At 55.1% G+C, this 18,139-nt stretch overlaps 2 protein-coding genes across 7 annotated transcripts in view; one reads left to right on the top strand and one right to left on the bottom strand.

Annotated features, from left to right (window-relative positions):
* Positions 1–1,867: 1,867 nt before the first annotated feature.
* Positions 1,868–16,263, top strand: CXCR5 (C-X-C motif chemokine receptor 5). Its single transcript, XM_027563551.1, has 3 exons — positions 1,868–2,103; positions 6,774–6,779; positions 11,897–16,263. Exons 1-3 carry the CDS (start codon positions 2,047–2,049, stop codon positions 12,956–12,958), a joined length of 1,125 nt encoding a protein of 374 aa, XP_027419352.1. The 5' UTR covers positions 1,868–2,046; the 3' UTR covers positions 12,959–16,263.
* Positions 14,457–18,139, bottom strand: part of BCL9L (BCL9 like) — a 28,086-nt gene continuing 24,403 nt past the window's right edge. For 3 of the 6 annotated variants that reach the window (XM_027563547.1, XM_027563550.1, XM_027563549.1), the window contains one exon: positions 14,457–17,833. In XM_027563547.1, coding sequence (XP_027419348.1) covers positions 16,740–17,833 — 1,094 coding nt within the window. In that variant the 3' untranslated portion in view covers positions 14,457–16,739. The remainder of the gene's footprint in view (positions 17,834–18,139) is intronic. The other 3 variants (XM_027563544.1, XM_027563548.1, XM_027563545.1) reach the window with 1 other exon arrangement.

The following is an 18,139-nucleotide window of genomic DNA, read 5'->3' as shown; positions in this document are numbered from 1 at the left end:
CCTGTATTAAAACACAATCTCTTGAAAGGACCAAGCTTCTCACCCTTGTTGATGTTTGACTAATACTGGGTAACCATCTGATGAGGACGTAGTGACAGGGAACGTGAATTTGCTGGGGGTGGGGGAGGGGAGAATGAGAATGGAATGGTTGCACTTCCAAATTCCCTTCCTATTCCTACATGATTCTGTACATGTGTGTGTGTTAGTCTCTCAGTTGTGTCTGACTCTTTGCAACCCCGTGGACTGTAGCCCACCAGTCTCCTGTGACCATGGGATTCTCCAAGCAAGAATACTGGAGTAGGTTGCCAATTTCTTCTGCAGGGGATCTTCCCTGGCCCAGGGATTGAAATGGGTCTCCCACACTGCAGGCAGATTCTTTACCAACTGAGTCACCAGGGAGATTCTGATCAGTTTCCTTAGAGTAGCACAAGCTAAATGGAATATATCAATGGACTGGAGGGACAGAGATATTGGGATGAGGGGCTGGAGGAATGAGAAGTACACAGGGAACACCAGAGCAACCTCCTCCTAATGGTTTCAGGAACGGAAATGCAGAAGAGGAACTCTGGCCCCTTGTCCTGAAATTCTTCCTCTTTCAAGAGCTGTTACTGAAGGCACTGAATGGAGATTGAGGCAAGAAAGATCTCAACATTAAATAGAGAGGCTGAAAACTCCTCAGGTTGTTGAATTCCAAGAAAGATGTATCTGTTGGGGATGGTGTGGGGGAGAGAAAAGGGGAAGGTGAATATGGAAGAAAAAGAGGAGGAGGACACTAGAACAAGTAGAATCCCAGCAAATGGCAATTCGGCTGGAAGGGGAGGATGAGGTGGGGCCAGAAAGAGCACGTCACGTGGAGGTGCCTCTGTGTGTGTTCTCACTGATTCTGTATCATCGTGGACCTTTCCTGGAAGAAAAAGCACAGAGGTGAGCCTTGGAGGAGAAGTTGATCCATGTCTACAAAGGAGCTTCTTAAAGGTAGGGATCCACAGAACCCTTCAACTGCCCTTCAACTCAGGGTAGAGTTGAAGGAAAGGAAAAGGGTTCTGACAAGCCTGTAAGAGCAGCTGCCTGGTGCCTTAGAGGAAATACTGAATATGGAGTCAGGAAGCCTGGGTTTCAAGTCGTAGCTCTGCCACTGGTTACCTGTAGGTCCTAAGGAAGTCACTCTGCCTCTCTGAGCATCAGGGTCCTCCCGTGTAAAAGTCTACTCTAGCTGGGAAGTCTATGACATTTATCATTTATGTGCCAACCAAGTTCATTTATAGCTGGAACATCATTATTTTTGAGTCAGAAAATGACTCTTCTGTGGCTGTTTTTGTGCTTGGTGATTTGGGTAATTTCATTTTTGTCTGCCAGTAATATTTTAGTGTTGTTCCCTTTGAAAATTTCTAACCTATCTCTTTTGAACTGAGCTGGAAAGAGAAGGGTTTTTGCCCTTGCCTGGACAAAAGGATGCTGGCAAATAGGGTGTCCCAGTCTGCCTTGGACTGAGGGGTTTCCCAGGACCAGGGACTTTTGGTCCCAGGCACGCTGGAGGCTGGGTTGCCATAGTGGTGGGGAAGACTGGGGCTGGGAGGTAGCTTGGAGGAGGGGGCCTGCAAGAGCTCGCCTCCTGTTCCCTTTCTACGTGGAGTTTCCCACGAAGCACCCCCGACCAACCGGTGTGGTGGTTTTCATTACAAGGCGTAACTAACTCCCTATTGGGAGGCTGGTGGAGATACAGGGATGAGAAGCGAGGGGCAGCCTTCAGACCAGTCATAAGCCCCACCTGAGATAACTATTGCCAGGAAAGAAGCTGAAATGCTTGACTAGCACTGATGCTGTGGGGATTTTCCCTTTTTCTTCAAAAAAACAGAAAAGACCAAGTGGAAAAAAAAAAAAGTGATGAGTTGTGAGACAGGCCTTGGGCCCTACGCAGCCCCAGCAGACAGCGCGCAGTTCATTTGTTTAAATTTGCAGCTGACGGCTGCCACCTCGCTATAGGCACCGAGCAGAGAACCTCTCAAAATCAGACAGTGGCCAGTCGGCTGACATACTGCTACAACCATGAACTACCCCCTCACTCTGGACATGGACCTCATGAACTACAACCTGGAGGACCTGGTGAGTACAGACAGGTTGCCCAGGAATTCGAAATGCCCTGGGCCCGGGGCCCAAGGGAAGACGGGATAGTCCCCTCCCACAGTGGATCGGCAGACTCGAGACAGGTTCCCTGGTTCCTGCCTTTTAAGGTTTGATTTCTCATTCCATGGATGCAGCAGATAAATAGAGCTGATGCCTTACATAGACATCCTTTATTTGGAGGGGACTGGAAGGATGGGTTTAGGTCCTGCATCCTCCCTGGTGTGTTCTGGGACCTAGAACAAGTCACTTTGCCTCTCAACTCTTCAATAGGATCTCCTCTCCTCATCTCTTAGGGCTGGAATAAGGGGTATGTGGGAAAGTACGCTGGAGCCTTTCTTCATGTCCAGAGGCTGGCACTATTAGCCGACCGATTAGTGTGTATTTAGTCAGCTCTTGCTATATGACTGTCATTGCGGCACGACACTCTCTCTTGGGTAGAGAAGTTGAGAGCCTGGTGTTGACCCTGAAATAGCTTATGGGCTAGCCAAGAAGTAAAAATGACTCACTGGAAGCTTGTAGACAAGGATTATGTGCTTAAACCGAGGAGATGGTTGGCAAGGGAGAGGACCCCAGTGGGCTGGGGCAGGTGGTGCTGAGCTAATATCAAGTGCATGGAAGAATCTTGTGTTAATCCTAGAAATGTCTTAGAATATGTTGTGGTCTCCCTTTGAAGACTGGGCTCTCTAGAGACAAGGTATTCTTGGGTGGGCTGAAAAATACAGTCCCCAGCATCACTCTCTGCCGCCCAACCATGCCTGTCCTGTGAAGCAGAGGAGCCCAGTTGCCTTGGTCATCACTGGGTCCCCGAAAGATGTATGTAGGGGACCACTCAACCAGAGACAGGAGGTGCCTGTGTGAGGGCAGTAGAGGATGGTTTGTAAGGATCTTTTGGACACTTCCTTGCGGCCTTTTCTTCCTTTCCCCCATGGCAGAGGACACTTCTAGGGGAAGAATTTCTCACTCAGTCTGGATTGGATCATGAAAGGTCCAAACCCTTTCTCCTCTACCCTCCAGCTCTCCTGGCCCTAAACTCACCCTGAGATGATCCCTGACTCCCTCTCACTCCCCTGACTGGAGTCTATACTGTAACTCCATCAACCGTGTTCCCACACTTGCTTGGAAAGTTCTGCCTCTCACTTGCCTAGACCCCAAGACTTGGAAGTATACGTAGAACATGGGGAGGTGGGGGAAGGGCTAATTACCCAAAGTCTGGCTTCTCAGATCCTAGCCCCCAGATAAAAGCAGAGTCAGAACCATCAGTCTGATCAGACGTGCTGCTTAATTTGTGGGACCCGATGCAACCCAAACATGTAGGTCTCCTATTAAGAGACCTGATGCAACCTAAATGTGTAGGGATCCTATTAAGAATTTCAAGACGGTGACAAGAGAGCACCAAGCCAAGCATGGGGCGCTTCTAAGTGCTGGGTGCTGCGTGACTGTCCTGGTAGCACGCCCATAAAGCTGGCCCTGAGTCCAATCAGGCTAAAACCCCACAGCCCTGACAAGGCAACGTGCTCTCGCCCTGGCCCCCAGCTCTGGCCCCTGCCTTCCCTGATTAGGTTACAGGGCATCTTCCTTTGCCTGCAGCTTCAAGCTGACCACGAGCCCTGACCCAGTTGGATATCACAGTAACCAACTCAAGACCTGGCTGGTTCTGGCTTCTGAGAAACCTCAAGAGTTCCCCTAACAGCACGCTTCACTCCACTGCGTGACCTACTAGAGACAGGTGGTGGCAGAGGGCAGGGGGACAGTGGGGCACGTCCCACATACCAAAGAAAACCAACAGGCCAGGGAGAGAAACCGGTGACTCACTTCATGTCATACCTCAATTGGGTGGTCTCAGGCCTGGGAACCCAGTGGGTCTGAACCACCCCATCCCCATCAGAGTCAGGCCAGGAGCCAGGAATCCCAGGACCGCCCAGGCCCTGGACTCGTCTTTAACCAGCTCCTAGTGCTTCGTCCCACCTATGCTCACCTCCTATATATTCACCTCCTATATATTAGGGCTGTTGTCTCCTCAGAAGCACAGACCCTCTCTCCACCCCCACCCCTCACAGCAGGACCTTGAGCAGTTTCGACAGCCTCCCCCACAGCGTCTCCCCGCATAAGAGCCCTGGGACGGCAGGGCGGCAGAAGAGGCTTGCGTGCACATGCTTCTCACCAAGTGTGTGCTGATTCGTGCTATTCTGCTGGGGGTCTCAGCTCCCCATCTCTCTCTGGAGTTAGTCTGGCTTCTATTCTGTTTCCTGTTCCCTTCCTTCTCCTTGTCCAAATCAAGTATCAGTTCAGCTTCCCAGAACACTGAGTTCTAGACTTCAATGCTGGGTTAAGATCGGTGCGGGGAGAGGGGGCTCTTGGCCATAAACCAAGTGTTGGCCATCCCGTCTTCCCTCCCTCTTCTTGCATCTATTTTAAACATCTATCAACTGTTTTAAATGTCCATTTTCTTGAGATGGATTGCTAATTGCCACGAATGGAGGATCCAAACGGAAGACATCTAGACGGCTAGGTGCCAGAAAGAAGTAGCCAGGTCCCTGGGGTGGGCATGCCAGGGACCCATCCTGCTGGGAAGGCAGATCTAGGCAGACCAGAAAAAACCTCTGTCTACAGGAAGCTGGACCTGAAAGCATGGAGCCTCCTCTAGAACTAGGACCTGAGGCACCTCCAGGGGCCAGTCATAAGCTGCATCTCCAGCCCCACCCAGCACACCAGCCATAGAGTAGGGGGAACCTGGCCCAGCCCCAGGGCCTGGATTCCCCGACCCCTCCCCAGGGATGACCCCCACAAACTATGACTTCAGCGTGATCAGAGCATCACAGGATGCAAAGGCCGTTCACACGCGCTGTCCCATTTCATCAAGGAGGTGTCAAGAAGAGGAACCAAAACCAGCTCAGGCTGTTTCTGGGGTTTACCTTGGGGGAGGGGAGGCTCACCCCCCTCCCAAACCAATCAGAAATTCCCAGAGGAACCCCAGTGGAAGGGGCCCCACCTGGGGGTGATTGGTAGGGTCCGATAAGGGCCAGCCTGGGGAGGGGTCGGTGTGCGAGAAACCTGGACTCGGGCATATAGACCATAGTCTCCATCAGGAATTCTCACCTTCAGTGACGAAGCAGACTGTGGCTGATCCACTCCTCTGGCAGACTGGCTGAAAAAATGGCCCTGAACTCGCGCTGACAATCAGGACATAAGGATGAGTCTTCTTTCAGGAAGGATGGGACAAAATGTTTCCAATCAGTACTAACTCGGGATGTGGTATCATATACACCCAAGTGACATGTCCACCTGTCCCTTGCACAGTGTGGCTCTGTCCCCAAAGTGTACATTGATTTGGGGCACCAAGGGGGACCCACTGAAGCCTAGAGACTCAGTGCAGAGGTAGGGGTAGCTTAAAGTCTCCACCCAGAACCACACCCAGAGTAGTGTCTTGTTCCTCATGGCCGAAACCCTTGGGTGGAGATGGAAGAGCAGCCTGGCAGGTCACTCTTGAAGGCTAGGGGTGGGGAAAGGTGGGGAGATGTGACAAATGGCAAGCCAGAGTCTCAGATGGTCTTTAGGGAGTGTGGGCCCTCTAAAGGAAGAGGGGGTACAGACCTCCACCCTTGCCCCTCAGCCCAGCCTCCATCCTCAAGACACCCCTGGCATCCCTCAAGCCACTGAAAGCCAGAATAAGAGACACCCTGGCTAGCCCTGATCACAGCTCCCGACTCTGGATTGGGAATGTCCAGCCAGGGACATAAAAGGAGATGGAGCCTGTGTGTGCTCCCCGCGCCTCTTGCAGTCTGTATGACTCAGGCCCCTGGAGCCCTGGACTTGGGCCTGGATGAGCCAAGCCCTCAGCAGCCCTGCCCCCTTCCTGGGGGCTGAGAAGCAAAGTTAGGCTGAGCCATTCCCTCCCTGCAGGCCAGACAACCTGGAGAAGCAATGGCTCCCAAGCAAATGAAGATAAGGCTGAGAACCAGCTCAGGGCAGGGCATGACAGCCCGAGATGTGGAGCATCTGGGAGCTGTGAGCAAGGCGCATCTGAGAGCAGCGCCCAGCCTCCTTTCCAGGGCAGGAATGCCTTCCACACACTTGGCCTCAAATATTCCTCTTCCTCCCAAGTGCCCCAACTCATTGTTGGATAGCTAGAACCTGTTAGAAGGCTCTTTCTGCTTTGACTGAAACACCCCTGACCCCAACCTCGGCCCATTCCTCCTGGTCTACCCTCTAGAATCTCACACAATAAGTCCATCCTACCCTCTCACCAAGGGCATTCTTTACAGTCCTTGAAGGACCCAGCTGTCTTTGACTCAAGTCTTCTCTTCCCTGGATGCCAACAGCCAGCGACCTGGAAGCTTCCTACCAGGGCGGGGATTTCCGGACCCCTTAACCAGTGGCCACCCTGGTCCAGCCCAAAGGAACTGGGTTGGTGGCAGCTGCCCACCTACAGGTTTCTGTTCACCTAGATAAGGTAACGGAGCCCTCCTGGCAGCCACGTCACTCTGTTGACTCATCTGAAGCTTGCTGTCAACAAACTCTCGAGTCTTTTTTCTCATAAACAGTTAAGTCGGGTCTTCCCTCATCTGTCCCTGAAGAGTTAAAGTTTGAAACCCCATCTTGGTCTCTACATTTTTCCTGATCAATTCCATCTGGTCAGTTTGGGCCTGTAGTTCTGGGTTGTAGAGAACTCTGCATCATCTGAAAATGTCCCCCAGCTGTGTCACCCAGGACAGGGCTGAGTGAAAACAAGGAAAGGATCCAGGGCAGACCCCTGGGGAGGGTCTGAGACAACCCCCCGCTGCCCACCTGCTGACACAGAGGCCCATCAGCAAATGTTTGTGAGCTTCACACAGGCCAGGAAAGGGCAGCAAGGTAGCCTCATTATTTAAAGAAGTCAGATGGGGCCTGGGGGCCTTAATTATCCAGGGAGAGGCCTGGGTCCTACAGGAGATCCAGAAGAAGGAAAGAAAGGGGGAGCAGGGGAGGAAGAGTAACAGTTGCAATCCCAAGCATTTAAAAAATGTTTTGTATTGATTCACTTTTTATTGTGCTGGGTCTTCATTGCTGCGTGGGCTTTCTCTAGTTGCAGTAAGTGGGGGCTACTCTATAGTTGAGGTGCAAGGACTTCTCATTGCGGTGGCTTCTCTCATTGCAGAGCGTGGGCTCTAGTGCCCTTGAGCTCCAGTAGTTGCGGCTCGTGGGCTCAGTAGCTGTGGCCCACGGGTTTCCTTGCCCTGCAGCCTGTGGGATCTTCCGGGACCAGAGATTGAACCCATGTCCCCTGCACTAACAGGTGGATGCTTAACCACTGGACCACCAGGCAAGTCTGGAACCCCAAGCACTGCAATCCCATCCTCCCTTCTCCTGGCACCACAGTACCAGGACACAGAATGTTCTAGCCCCCACTCCTGCCCCTCCCCAGTGGTCATAGCAATTTTCTACCTAGATTCCTGGCTCTTTGCTTGGCTTCATCACCGTCACTGTGTTTTCTTGCTTCCTCTGAGGCCTGGTCCCCAGCCTTTGTTGGGCTACTATCCACTGGGTACCTGCTCATGCTACATGCGGTCATGGCCCCACCTGGCTCATGTCTGAGGCTATTCAGGGTACACACTGCTGTCAGAGTGTGTGTGCCTGAGGGCTGTGGGTTCCTGAAACTTGTCATAGCAAAGAATGAGGCCATATCACCCACAATGAACTCCCTCTGGGTGTGAGTCTTGAAGGGCCCTTCTGTCCCCGTTCCCATGATATTCAGGATTCCCGATTTCTGATTTCCTGCTGGGCCAGAGTCAGCCTTGTGCGATTACCTCTCTCCATGATTTGGGGAAGGGTGAGGGTGCCGGATCCCCTGGCTGTGGGAAATGGTTTAACACGTGCCACTCCCGGACCCCAAAAACCTGTCTGTTTGACACCTCCTGCTGAGCGGTATCGCAGCCTCTCAGCACTCCTCAAACCAGCTTCCTCCATCTTCTCCTCTCTGCCTGAGCGTTCTGCTGAACAACCACCTCTCGGCAAGAAGGAAGAGACAGCCCCCCACCCCCCTGACTCCCCTACCCCAATGTGTGCGTGATAAGTCGCTTCAGTCGGACCCTGCGTGACCCCATGGGCTGAAGCCCACCAGGCTCCTTTGTCCATGGGAATCTCCAGGCAAGAATACTGGAGTGGGTTGCCATGCCCTCCTCCAGGGGATCAAATCCAGGTCTCTTACATCTCCTGCATTGGCAGGTGGATTCCTTACCACTAGTGCCACCTGGGAAGCACCTCCCCCCAACCCCCCCACCCCAGCCATCCTTCTCTAAACCTGGTTCAGGGGATGGGGGCTCTGGAGTCCAAGGGACACATCTCTCTGTGTTGACTTTAACCTGTCAACCTAGATGCTTTAGCCAGCAGGTCTTGAGTGGTCCTGGGCCAGGTAGGCTGGCTGCACTGAAGCCCTCCGCTGGGCGGTGGGACTGCCAGGCTCCCACCATGAGGTAGATGGAGTCCAGCCTAGTCCCACTGACTGCCAAACCCTGCACCTCTGCTTCTGTCTCCATTGCTTTGTTCTGCATGAAGACAGCTCATCTCACTGCTTTCTCCTTAACTCCTGCTGAATTTCAGGATAAATCAAAGGGTTGTAGTCAATGACGATGTTGGAAATAGCTCCCAGTACGGATAGAGAACTCGATAGGCTTGAGGCTGTCAAGAACTTTGGAAGGAGGCAAGACCTGAAGAAGGGTAAGGAGGAGTGTCTGAGTCTCTGCTGGGGCACAGAGAGGAACTGCCTTGAAGTCCTGGAATATGAGGGTCTCTGGTCTTCTTTCGAAACTGCTCTCTGAAGCCCATCCAGCATGTGCAGAATACATGGCCTTGTAAGGGGGACACAGAAGGCCTGCCTCCAGGAGTTTGCCCTGTACTGAGGCCATGGACATCCCGGCCTGAGTGATGTAATAAAGGCACTTGTGACAAAAGAAGAGAGAATGGACTGGGATGGCCCAAAAGTTTGTTCAGCTTTTCCCATAAAATAGTACAGAAAAACCTGAACAAACTTTTAAGCCAACCCAATAATTCCAAACAGAAGAGTTAGGAAGGACATAGGAAGGTGGGATTGAGTGGGGCATTGAGAAAAGCATAGGAACAGGTAAGCTTTTGCAAGAAAAGACTCCTCAGCAAAAGGAAGAATTTTAGACACAGGACTATATTGGAGTGATGGGGGCAGGCAGTCAGGAGGACGATGAACCTGGAGAGGAATAAAGCTGTGAAGAGGAAGAGATAAGGTTTGAAAGGTCAGGGAAATATACATTTTGCAGCAATGCAGAGGTCCTGTAGGGGCGTTTGGACCTCACCCCACTTCCCACGTGCCCCTAGCAGTACCCGCCTGCCAATGCAGAAGACACGAGACGCAGTTTTGATCCCTGGGTCGAGAAGATCCCTTGGAGGAGGGCATGGCAATCCACTCCAGTATTCTTGCCTGGAGAATCCCAGGGACAGAGAAGCCTGGCGGGCTACCGTCCAGAGGGTCACAAAGAGTCAGACATGACTAAAGTGACTTGGCACACTGGCACTACGAGCTTATGGCTTTTGAATGAAAGCAAAAGCATATTCTTAAACAAAATCTAGTATGTGAAACGCTACATGAGACAAGGGTGTCCTGGTTTCAAGGAGACTCTCTCCTTGCCCTCCACCCCATCCCTGGTAAAACCTGCAAAGAAAGTTATGGACTCATCCCCTATGGGATGCCCTCCAATTAGTTCTGAAATTGAGTGATGTAAGGTAAACATCTCTCCCTAAGAGAACATACAGATAAACCTCATCTGGTTTTGAGCGCTGCATTGTAGTCTGCTGTGTGAATGCATGGATGTTGGCGTCTTCCAAACTTCTATTGAGGAACTTGATTCCAAACATGACTTTTTCTTATAATTTGCTTTGCTATTAAATAAGACTAACACATTTTAAATCAACTATTCTCCAATAAATTTTTTAAGTATTAAACTGATAAGATAAGAAAATCACTGCTTAGAGGTAACAGGGAACAGTAAAAGATTTTAAGCAGGACACTGATGTAATGAGGTTCGTGGGTTGGAAAATTCATCCTGCCCTCTGTGTAGGAGCTGGACAAGAGTGGAGAAGTTAGTGGAATTGGGACTGTGGGGAGACAGTAGACCTCAGCATGAGCGTGAAGAAGGGCTAGAGCTTTGGTCTGGGCGAGCCTATGGCTCTGCCACTAAACTTATGTATCCCCCCAACCCCTTCTTCCAGAACCACCTGCCCCAGGAACCAGAAGGAAAGACCCAGGCTGGGGAATGGGTCTTCCCACCATTGAGAGCGAGTGGATGACCCCCAGCTGGGGTCCTGGCTAGCAGTGCAGCCACCCCCGCTTGTGGGGGGACCCTCACTGTCCAGGAAGGAGGGCACCCAGAGCCTGGGTGCCGAGTCCCTGCTCCCATCCTCTCTCTCCCAGGGGTTCATCATTTCTAGAAATGTCTTTTTGAGCCCACATAAGTTGGTTATAAGTGGTTTTGAAATGCCGTGGAGGGGGGTCTGGTTAGGGGAGGGGTAGGAAGAACAGAGCTGGGAAGTGAGGAGGAGCAGGTGCAGGGGGACAGCTGTGAGTGAAAGGTATGAAAACAGGCACCCTGCCTTCCTTTGCGGTTTGCTCAGTAAACAACCTGAGTGCTGGCAGGGCGGGGGAGGGGGGGGTGCAGGGAGGGGGGAGGAGTGAGCTTCCGGAAACAGAGTGGGCACACTTCACTTGGAGCCCTCCCCAGTCCCCCACCACCATCACCCCTGCCGCAGGTATTCACCCCCACTCCCCACCACCCCTGTGCCTCCCTTACTTCCTCCTATCACTCTCCTCTGCCTCTGGGCCCTCTGCTTCCGAAGTGGGAAGGGCGCAGAGTAGCAGGCAGGGCAGCCCAGGCATTGCCGTGTATTGGTGGAAGTTACATCAACATGGGTTCAAGCAGACCCGCTCTCTAGCAAGACATCGGTGAAACAGATATTACATACCTGAGCTTGTTGTGCATGTTAAACAAAACAAGGGGCTCCCACAACAATTTCAGTTATAAGGAAGGCACTCAGGAAAAAGGGGACAAAATGAGAGGAAGCCAACAGCCCATATCAGCATTCAGCCCTTCAGCAGGATCCTGGGCTTTAGTAGGGCTTCCCAGGTGGCTCAGTGTAAAGAACCCACCTGCCAATGCAGGAGCCACAGGAGATGCAGGTTCCATCCCTGAGTCAGGAAGATCCCCTGGAGAAGGAAATGGCAACCCACTCCAGCATTCTTGCCTGGGAAATCCCATGGACAGAGGAGCCTGGCGGGCTACAGTCCACGGGGTCACAAAGAGTCGGACACGACTAAGCGATTGAGCACACACGCACGCAGGCTTTAGTGCCCTCTGTCCTGTCCAGAACTGGAACTCCTTATCCCAACTAGATTCATTCCCCAAATGGAAGTCCTGATCCCAGTCCTCCGAGCCTTCAGCCTTCCACACCTGAGGACTCAGAAATGAGAAATGACTTACAGGTGCACAGCCCTCCAGAGTTCATATTCCCACGCCACGTTCCCTCTTTAGTCTTTGTTTTACAGACGAAAACTAAAGTTGGAAAAGGCAAAGTGATTTGTTGGAGGAACATGAAGGGAAACTGGGATTTGATCTGTGGGCGGCCTGGAGGCACAGGGACAAGAGCAGTTAGCTTGCAGGGTTGGCGGGAGAGGGGAACAGGATAACTCTATCAGGGAGTCAGGATCCCTCTCCGAGAGGAAAGACTGGTTCTCAGTTTCTGCTCTCCTGTCTCCTTGTCCTTGAAGTACAAGGAATTAGGGAGCTACAATGACAGTACGGAGACCCCCATAAAGGAAAACCATCTCTGCCTCACCGTCGAGGGGCCTCTGCTGACCTCCTTCAAGGCCGTGTTCATGCCCGTGGCCTATGGCCTCATCTTCCTCCTCGGTGTGATGGGCAACATTCTGGTCCTGGTGATCCTGGAGCGTCACCGGCAGACGCGCAGCTCCACTGAGACCTTCCTGTTTCACCTGGCGGTGGCAGACCTTCTCCTGGTCTTCATCCTGCCCTTCGCCGTGGCCGAGAGCTCCGTGGGCTGGGTCCTGGGCACCTTCCTCTGCAAAACCGTGATTTCTCTGCACAAGATCAACTTCTACTGCAGCAGCCTGCTCCTGGCCTGCATCGCCGTGGACCGCTACCTGGCCATCGTCCACGCCGTCCATGCCTACCGCCACCGCCGCCTCCTCTCCATCCATATCACCTGTGCGACCATCTGGCTGGCCGGCTTCTTCTTTGCCTTGCCGGAGATCCTCTTCGCCAAGGTCAGTGAACCCCATTACAATGACTCCCTGCCGCACTGCACCTTCTCCCAGGAGAACCAAGCCGAAACCAACGCCTGGTTCACCTCTCGCTTTCTCTACCACATTGGAGGATTCCTGCTGCCGATGCTGGTGATGGCTTGGTGCTACGTTGGGGTGGTGCACAGGCTGTGCCAGGCCCAGCGGCGCCCTCAGCGGCAGAAGGCGGTCAGGGTGGCCATCCTGGTGACAAGCGTCTTCTTTCTCTGCTGGTCACCCTACCAAGTTGTGATCTTCCTGGACACCCTAGCGAGGCTGAAGATGCTGGGCAGCAGCTGTGAGCTGGACGGCTATCTCTCCATGGCCATCACCATGAGCGAGTTTCTGGGCCTGGCCCACTGCTGCCTCAACCCCATGCTCTATACCTTTGCTGGCGTGAAATTCCGCAGTGACCTGTCACGGCTCCTGACCAAGCTGGGCTGCCCGGGCCCTGCCTCCCTTTGCCAGTTCTTCCCCAGCTGGCGCAAGAGCAGCCTCTCAGAGTCAGAGAATGCCACCTCCCTCACCACCTTCTAGGTCCCAGCCCCCTCCCCTTTGTTTCAGCTTTCCTCGGGGCAGGCAGTGACGCTGGCATCGCAGGAGCTGAGATCCTAAGAGCTTGCCTTGGCCAGTATCCTCATACAGGGCAGCTGGCGGAACCAACCCCTCCTTCCAGTACATCCTTGCCGGCTCTTCTCCCAGGCTCACATCTAGGCTGGGGTCCGGGGAGGGGACAGGATCCCAAAGGCAGAGCCAAGGATACCTGTGCCCTCGGGCTGAGGACCACACTTGCCTTCTCTCATCTAAACCACCCAGAGCTCGAGGAACAACTTTTACCTCTGCCCCTGCCAATAGGGAAAGTCATTCCCCTTCCAGAACATGGTCTGTCATCTTATGGACCACATACCTCCACAACCGCCCGCATCTCCTCCCACCTCACCTGCCAAAAGAAACTAGAAGCTGAGCACCAGGGGTCGGATGGAGGTTAAAGCCAAAGAAAGGTCAGCTGGCAACAGAGCGTGTGTGGCCTTGACATGTCTCAGTGACTAACAAGCCCAGACATTCTTTCAGGTCACCAGCCCTGCGGTGTTCTGACCAGGCGGAACGCTCAGGCCGACCCGGTCCACGTGGCTGCCTGGCTCTGCTGAAAATGGCGCTGGGTCAGCCCCACATCACTGGGCCCTGGGAGGTTTACCGACTCAGGGCAGACTCCAGGCACCCTCGGAGACAAGCCAGCGTCCTAGAGAAGACGTGAGGACAGCTGAGAGGAACCCAACCAAGGAAAGGAAAGATTCTTCTTCCCCAACTCCAAGGAGGCACACATCTTCACCAAAGCCGGCTGTCTTCTCTGCCCAGGGCAGAGAGCTCCCAGTATGATCCAGGGCCCTGGTGGGTGTGGGAGCTGATGGGGAAGGAGATAGATACGTTCCCCCCACCCCTCTCCCCACAAGCTACAGTGCCAGGGAGACCCCTGGAGCCGCAGCAGAGGGGGCACTTAGCCAAGAGTCGGTGGAGCAAGACCTCCTGAGGAGACAGACTTAGAGTCCCTGGGGGTCATCTCATCCAGCCCCCTGCCTGCAGGCCGGGCCATCTTTCTGTGCCTCAGTGAGAGCCGAGGAGCACCCCCTTGGGCTGGGCAGTGTGACAAGCAGGCCTGGGCAAGGAAGTCCTCAGGCTCCAGGAAGCTGAGCCCTGTCCCGAGAGGGTACTACTCATATGGAACCGGAGGAAGCTGCTCCGTGCCAGTCCTGCTCCTGCCCCCTTGCCTGCCACCCTGGCCTCTGGTCTGACCAGAATGGGACATCAGGGACTCCCGCACTTGCCGAGGGCACACGTTGGGTTGCTCAGGCCCACTCAAGCCCGTCAGCGGAGGTCCTTAAGAAGCCTCTCTGCAGGGAATATTAGATCTATGACCCAGGGGACTCTTGTCTTCACCATGGAACACTGGAGAACCCTGGGGTCCCCTGTTCCTCCCAGCCTCCAGTAGGAAGCTGGGCAATGGAGGAGCCAGACATGAAAGAAGAAAGCAAGAAACTAGATGTTTAATTTTGTCTTTTTAATAAAAAGGCACCTATAAAACAGGTCAATACAGTACAGGCAGCACAGAGAGCCCCGGAACAAGCCTAAAAATTGTCTCAAAATAAAAACGAAGATGTCTTCACATATTGTATTTATATATTTATATTTATATATATATATTTATATAATGGTACAAAATGGCTGGGGGTGTGGCCACGGATGGAGGGAAGCTGGCCTGTGGAGTTCACCTTGGAAAGCTAGTCTGGTGGCAGAGGTGGGACGAGAGGGGCAGGGGGAGGGCGTCAGGCCCTTTTCAGTTTGACCCGTCTCTCCTCTGGGCAGGAAACACTTAAGAGTCAGCTTGGGGAGTCTTGGGTCAGGGGTGGGAGGCTCAAGGGCACGGGGCCCAGGTTGGACACAGGGAGGGAACACGTCTGGCGGGGCGGAGGGCAGGTGGTCCCTGAACCCAGAGCCCCAGGCCCTGGTCCCCGGGGAGGGGCTGGGGGAGGCAGGAGCCCACAGCCAGCCCCGGAGGAAGCGCTTGACCTGGCCGACGGGGGACTGAGGACAGCACCAGACTGGGAGAAGCGAGGACAAATTCCCTTTGTATCACAGCTGCCGACGGGAGACCAGGCCCCCTCAGGTCAGGAAGGCCAGGGACAGGCAGAAGACCCCTCGCCGAGAAATGGCCCTGGGTCCTGGAGGCGGGCACGGAAGGCCTCAGCCAGGGAACTGCCCCGCCACCTCACAAGGCAAGAAAGGAAGTGAGAAAAGGAGAAGTGTTTTACTCCTGGGGCCAAGGTGGGGGCAAAACACCCAACTGTGTATGGCTTCAGCTCTGACCAGAGGAGGAGGGAGCTCTTCTGGGAAAGGGCCGGGGGCTGACTGGAAGGCAGTGGCTGTGCCTGGGCGGGCAGGGAGCCCCGAGCTCTGGGCAGAGGGACCGTGCCAGTGAACCGCGGAGGAGGCAGAGACGCAGAGGCCCTGCTCTGAGCCAAACACTTTCTCTACTCTGTCCTCAGCAGGTGGAGGGAGGGAGACTGACTGGGCCTAACCCTTTTCCTTCCTCCTCTGGTGATAGGAAGTAGGTGGCAGCCTGGGGAAAGAGTTGGGGCCCTGGGGGCTACCTGGCCCGGAGCCACTGCAGCAGGCAGGGGACCCTCATGGCCCCCTCCACGCCGGGGGGCCTCCCACTCAGCCTCCGCCTCGTCCTTCTTTCCTTCAGCCCAGACTGGGGACCAAGGACTTTCAAGTTCTGGCTTAAGATGTAGCAGCAGGGGACACCAGACAGCCACAGCTGGGAAGCCAGGGCCCCCGTGTCGCCTGTGTGGGGCAGACACGCGTGCACTTGCACGCGCGCTCCTGAATCGCTCAGCAGCAGACAGGCTGCCGCCCTGGGAGGCCTCAGCCCTGCTGGGGCCCACCAGGTGGAAGCCTAAGGTGGTCTGACCTCAGTTTAGGTGTGGGGGTGGTAGCTATGTCATTTCACCGCTGGAGGAGGGCACGGGAATGGTATCCTTTCTGGACCCAGAGACACTGCCCTGCAGCGGGTAGGTGTGTCAGACTGCGTGCCCCTGGGTCCAGGGGAAATGGAAGGGGCAATCATTTGAAGGGGCGGGGGTGGGGGGCGCGGGGAGGGTTTCTTTTATCCTTTTTTTTTCTGAGTGACTTCTATCAAACACAGAAATACAGCACACGCACAAACCGGCACAAAAGCGCAGCGCTCTATTTACAGCTACAGCTGGCGCCTGCCCACCTGGCCAGCCGCCTGCAGGTTGGGGTGGGAGAGGGGGTCAGCCACAGCAGGGAGAGGAACTGAGGCAGAAGACAGAAGGAAAAAGACGGGGTGGAGGAGGGCAGAGAAACCAAGAGGAGGAAAGTGAAGCGCCAAGAGGAGAGAGCAGTGGGATGGGGAAACAGAGGACGGGGAGACTTCTCTCCTTCCAATCCGGCCAAGGATTCGATACAGGGATACAGGGACACAGGACTCGGACAGCAAAGCTGAAGAGGGTGGGTGCGGAGAAACAGGAGAGGCTCCATAGGACTCGGGAGGAGAAGGGGAGTGGCGGTCCTGGCGGCCAAAATGGAACCAAACCCCCCCCTCCCCGATCCCCCACCCCACTCTGCCACTTCTCCCTAAGCTGCCAGCACATCTGGTTTCCACAAATGCCGCTCCCCACACAAGCCCCCTCCACCCCACCCCTTGACCCAGGCCATCCCAACACTGGAGGGGAAGAAACTTTTTTTAAGGTTATCATATTTGCAACATGGCCCCAGCTCCAGCCCCTTGCCAGGCCTGCTAGAAAGGCAGGTTGGCCATGCCGCCCGGGGCCGGGAGGTAGCCCATCTGGTTGTCCAGAGACACACTGCGCTGCCGCAGGGGGTGGGACACCATGAGGTTCTGCTGGGGCGGGGGGCCCAGGAGAGAGCCCTGTGGGGAGAGCATGTGGGGGGGCTGGCTGTAGACCTCACCCCCCACGCCCCGCTGCTTCATCAGCATGAAATTCTGCTGGGTCATGAGGCCCTGCGGGGGGGACATGACCCCCTGGTGCAGGCCGTGGGGCACCATGCCCTGCTGCGGGGGCATGCCTGTCCTGCCCAGCAAGGACATCTGTCCAGGGTGGCACATGGACATGTTGAGCCCCCGTTGGACACCCTGCTGGCCTGGGAGGTTGGGGGGCCGGGAGGGGGTCTGCTCCGCCATCATGTTCTGCAGGTTCATGAGATGCAGATTGGGGGGCTGGGCCTTGGGGGGGTGGCTCTCGCTCTTGGGGAAGTACTGGAGGGTGCTGCTTGGCTTCTCCGAGGGGATGATCCTGGACAAGTCGAACTCGGGGATCCCCGTCGGGGTGGGCCGGATCACCTCGCTCAGCTCGGGGTCATTCAGCACTGATGCCACCCCGGGGAGCACGCCCGGGGGGTACGCGTCGCCCATGCGGCTGGCCATGCTTTTGCCCATCAGGTGCTGCTGGGGGGGCATGGGGCCTGGCGGCTGGCTGGGCAGGTCCTCTGGGGGCAGGGCCATGCCTGAGGGGTAGTGCTGCTGCAGGCCAGGGCCCCCGCCCCCGCCCCCACCAGGGGTCATGGCACCGTGGGGCTGCTGCAGCCGAGGAGGGAAGGGCATCATCTGGGAGGAGCTGGGCACCGGGCCGCAGGGGGCACTCAGGGAGTCTGGGCCCCCTGGAGCCATCATCATCGAGTTCTGAGGGGGCCCTCCTGTCCCCTGTGCGTTGGGGTGCAGTGGAATGTTGGAGCCCAGAGGGGTGGGGGAGGGCAGCATGGCAGGTGGGGGCTCATGGGACAGGGGCTGCTGGCCTGGCAGGTTCATGCCCATTGGGCTCTGGGCAGCAGCTGAGTTCAGGTGCATCTGGTTGGGCTGGTTATTGCTGATTCCTGAGGGGAAAGAGAAACGGGGGTCAGGAACCGTGTGCACCCAGCTGGCGCAGGCTGCGGAACTCAGTCCTTTCTCCATGCCCCAACCAGGCTGGTGCCAGGGGTGACGGCTTTCATCACTGGCCTGCCCTAGCTGCGAGGACAGGGACCCGAGGCATTTAGGTGAGAAGCCAAGAGACCCAAGCTCTGGCCCTGTTACCCAGGGACACATCAGTAGATGCTGGAAAGACCACTCCAGTGAGCTGGGCTTGGTTTCATTGAATGACCAGTGGGAACTGTGTCCCAGGACATCACAACCCCCAACGC

Source organism: Bos indicus x Bos taurus, chromosome 15 (assembly GCF_003369695.1).
Source record: "Bos indicus x Bos taurus breed Angus x Brahman F1 hybrid chromosome 15, Bos_hybrid_MaternalHap_v2.0, whole genome shotgun sequence".
Classification (NCBI taxonomy): Eukaryota; Metazoa; Chordata; class Mammalia; order Artiodactyla; family Bovidae; genus Bos; species Bos indicus x Bos taurus.
This window is presented reverse-complemented; position numbering and strand designations above follow the sequence as displayed.

Coding starts and splice junctions, on each gene's coding strand:
- CXCR5 (XM_027563551.1), top strand. CDS start 2,047: ATGAACTACCCCCTCACTCTGGACATGGACCTCATGAACTACAACCTG.